This window comes from Solanum tuberosum, unplaced genomic scaffold, assembly GCF_000226075.1.
Source record: "Solanum tuberosum cultivar DM 1-3 516 R44 unplaced genomic scaffold, SolTub_3.0 scf00047, whole genome shotgun sequence".
Lineage (NCBI taxonomy): Eukaryota > Viridiplantae > Streptophyta > Magnoliopsida > Solanales > Solanaceae > Solanum > Solanum tuberosum.
The window spans coordinates 522,328-530,865 of record NW_006238973.1 but is presented as its reverse complement, the minus strand read 5'-3'; the positions used below and the strand labels follow the sequence as shown (position 1 = coordinate 530,865).

General features: G+C 35.5%; 2 protein-coding genes and 1 pseudogene across 2 annotated transcripts in view; all 3 read right to left on the bottom strand.

Moving 5' to 3' along the window:
• Positions 1-849: 849 nt before the first annotated feature.
• LOC102579603 (probably inactive leucine-rich repeat receptor-like protein kinase At5g48380) lies at positions 850-2,443 on the bottom strand (annotated as a pseudogene).
• Positions 2,444-4,593: 2,150 nt separating this feature from the next.
• The window catches only part of LOC107059933 (probably inactive leucine-rich repeat receptor-like protein kinase At5g48380), a 6,126-nt gene continuing 2,181 nt past the window's right edge, over positions 4,594-8,538 (bottom strand). The window contains exon 3 of the mRNA XM_015307036.1: positions 4,594-4,789. The gene's annotated coding sequence lies outside the window, so the exon portion shown is untranslated. The remainder of the gene's footprint in view (positions 4,790-8,538) is intronic.
• Positions 5,026-6,738, bottom strand: LOC102579277 (probably inactive leucine-rich repeat receptor-like protein kinase At5g48380). Its single transcript, XM_015307018.1, has 2 exons — positions 5,909-6,738; positions 5,026-5,562 (listed from the first exon to the last, which is right to left on the bottom strand). The coding sequence occupies exons 1-2, from the start codon at positions 6,734-6,736 to the stop codon at positions 5,026-5,028; spliced, it is 1,365 nt and encodes a 454-aa protein (XP_015162504.1). The 5' UTR covers positions 6,737-6,738.

The window sequence follows — 8,538 nt, the reverse complement described above, 5'->3', positions numbered from 1 at the left end:
TTATTAGGATGTTGCGGGGTCTGTCCCAACATCCATCTAAGTATTTTAGAGGCTTCATAGACAGTCAGTCAGTTAGTTTTGAGTCTCTTATCTATGTATATATGTAAATATTCTATTTTGAGACTCGAGTTGCCTTTTTGGCCAAATGTGTATCATTTAAGTTGTTTATATCTTTGCATGGCATTGAGTTATTCTGTTGAGTAGGTTTCCGCTGAGTTAAGAAAGCCAGGCCAAGGGTTTGCTTGGGGCCAGCAATGGTCTCCAAGTGCCGGTCCCGCCCAGGGTGTAGGCTCAGGGCGTGACACATTTCTTGCTAAACGAATGAAACAATAGAAAACAAGTTATATACATATAAAATGGTTCTTCAACATAAATACATGGTTTGAGCCAAAGCTACACGTACCTTTGGTGGCTCCTCCCCTGCTTCTAGTCCAAGTGCAATTGTATTTCAGAGTCCCCTGTTTGGTCATGGACTCGAGCAATCGCAGCAACAATCTGATACACTTGTTGCATCGTTGGTCTTTGATCCGGGATGAATTTCATGCAGTTACTTGCAAGTTCAAGTAGTTGCATTACCATATTATCAAATCCTTGGCCTAACAGTAGTTTATCCACATCAAGAGGACTGGCAAAAGAGCTGCTCGACAAATTTAGACTCGAGCAGCTCAATTCGTAAGATTCCTTCCCCGTTAAAATCTCGAGAAGCACAACCCCAAATTTATAGACATCTTTTTTGTATGTTGTAAAGTCTAAAAACTCGACCATTGGCGATAGACTCAAGTTTGAACCTATGTCATTTGGTTCTACAAATGTTGCCTCCCAAAAATTGGATAACTTGGGATCGAAATTTCCACCATCATGAAGCCAAGCCAGGGCTTTCGCGACACCAACAACAATTTTAACCCTTAGAGGGAAGTCCAAGAGTCTTGCCTTGTCGTCAGTTGAATGCAGCCACTCATGTAAGTTTCCATTAGGCATGTATTTGTAAACCAGAAGTCGCTTGTCCCTCTCATAACAAAATCCGATTAGGGGCACTAAATTCGGATGCCTCAAAATACCTAGAGTTGTGATCTCCGAAACAAACTCTTCCTCCAAATCCTCGGAACTTTAGAGCCTCTTTATGGCAACAGTCCATCCATTTGGGACTAGTGCTTTGTACAATTTCCCCAGCATTCCGTTCCCGATTTCATTGTCTTGGCTGAAATTCAAAGTCGCTTTTGATAGTTCCATAAAACTCATTCTTGTAACAATCTTCTCCAGCTTTAAAATCTGAGGAAAAAAACATATTTACCATTACCACATTTTATTTCTCCTCTACAACAACAGTTTTTTTATTAAGTAGTTCCCCTTTCGTCGCAATTTATCTAACATAGTTTGACAGGGCCCAAATTTTCAAAAAAAAAAAGGTAGTTTTTTTAAACTTGTAGTTTAAACGTGCCATAACACTGTCTGGCTATAAAAGCTGGTCACTAAGTGAAATTGTTTCCAAATTGGCATAATATAATCATTCCCTTTAACTTGGCCTCATCTAAAATCTATGCCCTCCGACTTTGAATGTGCACAAATAGATACTTAAACTTGTATATAATTGAGCAGGTAGACATAATTACCTTTGGGTCATTGTTTACTTCATTTCCATCAATCACCATTACCTTTGTTCTCTTGTTGATCAATAGAAGCATCTTCTTTACACCAAAGAAAAAAAGATATACACCAAGTAATGTAGAAAGCGACCAACCCGTCACAAAACCACAAGCAAACAGAATATGACGGCTTACTACGCGTTCTGTAACACATAATTCCAGAGGACTACCACAAAGTCCTGGATTATTTGCATAACTTTCATCTGGAAAAGTAGCATTGACAAAATTTGGCACTGGCCCTGTCAACATATTATTTGCAACATTAAACGTCTTGAGTCGCTGTAACAAGCGAATTTCAGGTGGGATCAGTCCTTCTAGTTTATTGTTTTCTAATTTGAGGGAATTGAGAAAAGAGAAATTTGAAATGTCACTTGGGATCGCGCCTGAGAATAGGTTGCTCGAGAGATCAACGATTACAGCATATACGATTAGTTTTGATATATCGGAAGGGATGGTTCCATATAGCTCGTTGTTTGAAAGATTCAGAGAAGTTAAAGAAGTGCAATTTTGTATGCCTCGCGGAAACTCACCTATTAGTCCCATGTCTGGAAGACTAATGGATATTACTCTGGTCTCATCGGCATTCCAGCATTCTATTCCTGTAAATTTGCATATAAAACCTTCTGTCTGATTGTCGAACTTCCATGTAGAATTCAAGATGTTTAAAGGGTCTACCAACGAATCTTATATCGATTTCAAGCAATCGATATCACTCTGCACCGGGTTGCATCTTAGAGAAAAGCTGCAAAATAGTAGGAAAAATGGTAGTACTAAGTAAAGAATGTTGCAGTTGCACATTGTTGAAATGAATTTTTTTGTTTATTTGCTTTGGCAATTGTGGTGTAAAATACTAATTGATTTTTTGCAAAAATGGACACCAGTTGACTTGGGTCAATAAGACGGTAGAATAATTCCACCACATTTTTTTTGAACATCTTGGACTCCGCAACTTGGGCCAAGTCAATAGGATATGTTGTACTTGTCTATATTATCTCTCTGGGTGCGGTCCTTTTCTGGATCCATGACGCCTTACTCTGTTGGATTTACAGTATCTAGTGAAGATGATGCGATTCAAACAAAGACAAAGTTCTCGTTGTGTACACAAGATTCATCTCTTGGGCCTAAATTGTTTGGGCCTAAGTCAGTAGGCTTATGCACTAAGAATGGTCCTAGTAATGGCACATCTAGCCCAAGCAGAAATACAGCAGATACACAAGAGATTTCAGATTTAGTTACATAGCATTGTATAGGAATATTTACAGCTGTATAGTTTGTTATTTATTGTCAGGGTAGTATCAAAGGATTAGGTGACAGCTGTAGGTACTAGTCTGTCCTTTTTTTCTTTACACGACTTGTATAAATACATATATGCATCAATAAGAATATTCATTGGAAAATTCCCAAATCAACTCTCATTTCTTCAGTCTTTCTACATACTCTAAGGGTAGGTCCGCCTCTACTTTTCAAACTTTTCTATTCATTTGAAGATTCAAAAGTTATTAATTATCGTATTATTAATAGAAAATCGTTGAAGAAAATTCATAAACTTCAAAAAAAAAAAAAAAATCCTACCCTTGGCTAATTTTTCCACCCACCCCATAGATACTTTATTCTCAAAGAAAATCCCTACTAAGAGAAGACAATCATAAGAATAAGATTAGCTATTACTATATAATTAACTTGTTTAGCATTTTAATTCAAAGAAAAGAAGAATAATGAAACATATTTAATATTTTGTACTCAAATTAATTAATCACCTGCATCTAAGTCAAAGGAAAAAGTATTTTTTGTGAAAAATATTCAACTTTTAGTAGTGTACGTTGACTATTAGTTTCAGTTACCTTTGAATTTGAATGATAATTAAGATATTGTCTCTAGATCTAACTATTAAATGATTAAGACTCTTTGTTTTTCATCATCTAAATGTGAATAATATATAATTCAAATAAAAATAATATTGGCTGTCACTTTTTTCCAGTCATCAACAACTATTTTGATTAGTCTCCAAAAGTATTTACTACTTTTTTGTGAAGTCATCAACAACTATTTTGACTAGACGATATACCATAAATTCAATGTGGTCCAATTTTGTTAGAATTATGCAAATGAGTTGTACGCCCCGTAGATCCATTGGACTTAAGTGAGTATCTACAAAATTTCTTATATCTAGTGTGTTATTTCTGTATTTTCATCAATCATAAATAAAGCTAAACTCTGTGTGTAGTAGTATATAAAATGGCAATTGCCCTGTCCAACATGTTGTTAGCAACACTAAATATGTCGAGTCGATCTAACGAGTACATTTCAGGTGAGATTGGACCTTCTAGTTTATTGTTATCTAATTATCAATTTGCAATGTCATTTGGAATCGCGCCTGAGAATTCATTTGCTCGAGATATCCAAAAAATTATAGCAAATCCAATTAGTTTTGATATATCGGAAGGGATAGATGTTCCATATAGCTCGTTGTTTGGAAGATCTAGAGAAGTTAAGGAAGAGCAACCTTGAACGCCTCGTGGAACTCAACTATTAATCCCATACCAGGAAATCTAAGTGTAGGTTTGGAACATTGGAAAGACTTTTCATATTTCTTAAACTTCGTGTTCAGTCAAACTACATCACATAAATTGTGAGTACTGCACATTGTAAAAGTGAAAGTTTTTTGTTCCTAATGTTCTTATGCAAATTGTTTCCTAGAAATTTAAGAAGATTACAACAAAAATGAATTTCTTCACCAAGCAAGTGTCGTTGGTATTATTCAAACAAGACACACAGTTGTATATTCGTCCATAGATTAAATTCGATATGTCTATCCGAAAGGTGAAAAGTATCTGAAAAGAACTCGCCTTGCTTCATTTTCCCCTTCTTTAGCAATGATATTTTTGTTATCGCAAGTCAAGATTCACATAAAAGGATGGGACATAAAACGAAGCATTTGTGATAATGATGATCATTCTGAAGCATAGTTATTGCAATATTGAAAACAACAATTCAGGAAGACATACATTCTTGCTAAACAAAGAAACCATAGGAAACACGGTTCCAAAAGCTGGTGATTCTAGTATGAGGCGGAGCCAGAATTTGTAGCACATGAGTCTAGATGGATTATTTATACATATGAAATGGTTCTTCATCACAAATACATGGTTTGAGCCAAAGCTACACGTCCCTTTGGTGGCTCCGCCCCTGCTTCTAGTCCACGTGCAATTGTATTTCAGAGTCCTCTGTTTGGTCATGGACTCGAGCAATCGCAGCAACAGTCTGATACACTTGTTGCATCGTTGGCCTTTGATCAGGAATGAATTTCATGCAGTTACTTGCAAGTTCAAGTAGTTGCATTACCATATTATCAAATCCTTGGCCTAACAGTAGTTTATCCACATCAAGAGGACTGGCAAAAGAGCTGCTCGACAAATTTAGACTCGAGCAACTCAATATGTAAGATTTCATCGAGCAAGATACATTGTGTGCTAATGTTACTATGCACGACATGGAAATTTCCACTATCATGAAGCCAAGCCAGGGCTTTCGCGACACTAACAACAATTTTTACCCTTAGAGGGAAGTCCAAGAATTGTGCCTTGTCGTCAGTTGAATGCAGCCACTCATGTAAGTTTCCATTAGGCATGTATTTGTAAACCAGAAGTCGCTCGTCCCTCTCATAACAAAATCCGACTAGGGGCACTAAATTCGGATGCCTCAAGATACCTAGAGTTGTGATCTCCGAAACAAACTCTTCCTCCAAATCTTCGGAACTTTGGAGCCTCTTTATGGCAACAGTCCATCCATTTGGGACCAGTGCTTTGTACAATTTCCCCAGCATTCCGTTCCCGATTTCATTGTCTTGGCTGAAATTCAAAGTCGCTTTTGATAGTTCCATAAAACTCATTCTTGTAACAATCTTCTCCAGCTTTAAAATCTGAGGAAAATAACATATCTACCATTACCACATTTTATTTCTCCTCTACAATAAAAATTTTTGATTAAGTAGTTCCCCTTTCGTCGCAATTTATCTAACATAGTTTGACAGGGCACAAATTTTCAGAAAAAAAAAGTAGTTTTTTAAACTTGTAGTTTAAACGTGCCATAACACTTGTCTGGCTATAAAAGCTTGTCACTAAGTGAAATTGTTTCCAAATTAGCATAGTATATAATCATGCCCTTTAACTTGACTTGGCCTCATCTGAAATCTATGCCCTCCGACTTTAAATGTGCACAAATAGATACTTAAACTTGTATATAATTGAACAGATAGACATAATTACCTTTGGGTCACTGTTTACTTCATTTCCATCAATCACCATTACCTTTGTTCTCTTGTTGATCAAGAGAAACATCTTCTTTACACCAAAAAAAAAATATACACCAAGTAATGTAGAAAGCGACCAACCCGTCACAAAACCACAAGCAAACAGAATATGACGGCTTACTACGCGTTCTGTAACACATAATTCCAGAGGACTACCACAAAGTCCTGGATTATTTGCATAACTTTCAGCTGGAAAAGCAGCATTGACAAAATTTGGCACTGGCCCTGTCAACATATTATCTGCAACATTAAACATCCTGAGTCGCTGTAACCAGCAAATTTCAGGTGGGATCAGTCCTTCTAGTTTATTGTTTTCTAATTTGAGGGAATTGAGAAAAGAGAAATTTGAAATGTCACTTGGGATAGCGCCTGAGAATAGGTTGCTCGAGAGATCAATGTCTACAGCAAATGCGATTAGTTTTGATATATCGGAAGGGATGGTTCCATATAGCTCGTTGTTTGAAAGATTCAGAGAAGTTAAAGAAGTGCAATTTTGTATGCCTCGCGGAAACTCACCTATTAGTCCCATGTCTGGAAGACTAATGGATACAACTATGTTCTCATCGGCATTCCAGCATTGTATTCCTGTAAATTTGCATATAAAACCTTCTGTCTGATTATCGAACTTCCATGTAGAATTCAAGATGTTTAAAGGGTCTATCAACGAATCTTTAATCGATTTCAAGCAATCGATATCACTCTGCACCGCGTTGCATCTTAGAGAAAAGCTGCAAAATAGTAGGAAAAATGGTAGTACTAAGTAAAGAATGTTGCAGTTACACATTGTTGAAATGAAATTTTTTGTTTATTTGCTTTGGCAATTGTGGTGTAATATACTAATTGATTTTTTGCAAAAATGGACACCAATTGACTTGGGTCAATAAGACGGTAGAATAATTCCACCACATTTTTTTTGAACATCTTTCACTCCGCAAGTTGGGCCAAGTCAATAGGATATGTTGTACTTGTCTATATTATCTCTTGGGTGCGGTCCTTTTCTGGATCCATGACGCCTTATTCTAAGGGTAGGTCCGTCTCTACTTTTCAAACTTTTCTATTCATTTGAAGATTCAAAGTTATAATTATCGTATATTAATAGAAAATCGTTGAAGAAAATTCATAAACTTCAAAAAAAAAAAAAAAAATCCTCCCTTGGCTAATTTTTCCACCCACCCCATAGATACTTTATTCTCAAAAGAAAATCCCTACTAAGAGAAGACAATCATAAGAATAAGATTAGCTATTACTATATGATTAACTTTGTTTAGCATTTTAATTCAAGAAAAGAGAATAATGAAACATATTTAATATTTTGTACTCAATTAATTAATCACCTGCATCTAAGTCAAAGGACAAAGTATTTTTTGTGAAAAATATTCAACTTTTAGTAGTGTACGTTGACTATTAGTTTCAGTTACCTTTGAATTTGAATGATAATTAAGATATTGTCTCTAGATCTAAATATTAAATGATTAAGACACTTTGTTTTTCATAATCTAAATGTAAATAATATATAATTCAAATAAAAATAATATTGGCCGTCACTTTTTTCCAGTCATCAACAACTATTTTGATTAAGTCTCCAAAAGTATTTACTACTTTTTGTGAAGTCATCAACAACTATTTTGACTAGACGATATACCATAAATTCAATGTGGTCCAATTTTGTTAGAATTATGCAAATGAGTTGTACGCCCCGTAGATCCATTGGACTTAAGTGAGTATCTACAAAATTTCTTATATCTAGTGTGTTATTTCTGTATTTTTCATCAATCATAAATAAAGCTAAACTCTGTGTGTAGTAGTATATAAAATGGCAGTTGCCCTGTCCAACATGTTGTTAGCAACACTAAATATGTCGAGTCAATCTAACAAGTATATTTCAGGTGGGATTGGACCTTCTAGTTTATTGTTATTTAATTTGAGGACATTAAGAAAAGATCAATTTGCAATGTCATTTGGGATCGCGCCTGAGAATTCATTTGCTAGAGATATCCAAAAAATTATAACAAATCCAATTAGTTTTGATATAGCGGAAGGGATAGACGTTCCATATAGCTCGTTGTTTGGAAGATCTAGAGAAGTTAAGGAAGAGCAGCCTTGAACGCCTCGTGGAACTCACTATTAATCCCATACCAGGAAATCTAAGTGTAGTTTTGGAACATTGGAAAGTCTTTCCATATTTCTTAAACTTCGTGTTCAGTCAAATTACATCACATAAATTGGGACAGATGGGAGTACTAAGTAAAGAAAGTTGAAGCTGCACATTGTAAAAGTGAAAGTTTTTTGTTCTTTATGTTCTTATGCAAATTGTTTCCTAGAAATTTAAGAAGATTACAACAAAAATGAATTTCTTCACCAAGCAAGTGTCGTTGGTATTATTCAAACAAGACGTGTAGTTGTATATTCGTCTGTAGATTAAATTCGATATGTCTATCTGAAAGGTGAAAAGTATCTGACAAGAGCTCGCCTTGCTTCATTTTCCCCTTCTTTAGCAATGATATTTTTGTTATCGCAAGTCAAGATTCACATAAAAGGATGGGACATAAAACGAAGCATTTGTGATAATGATGATGACAAATGCTT

Coding starts and splice junctions, on each gene's coding strand:
- LOC102579277 (XM_015307018.1), bottom strand. CDS start 6,736: ATGTGTAACTGCAACATTCTTTACTTAGTACTACCATTTTTCCTACTA. Junction 5,563..5,908: donor AAGTAAACAGTGACCCAAAG/GTAATTATGTCT, acceptor TATTTTCCTCAG/ATTTTAAAGCTGGAGAAGAT.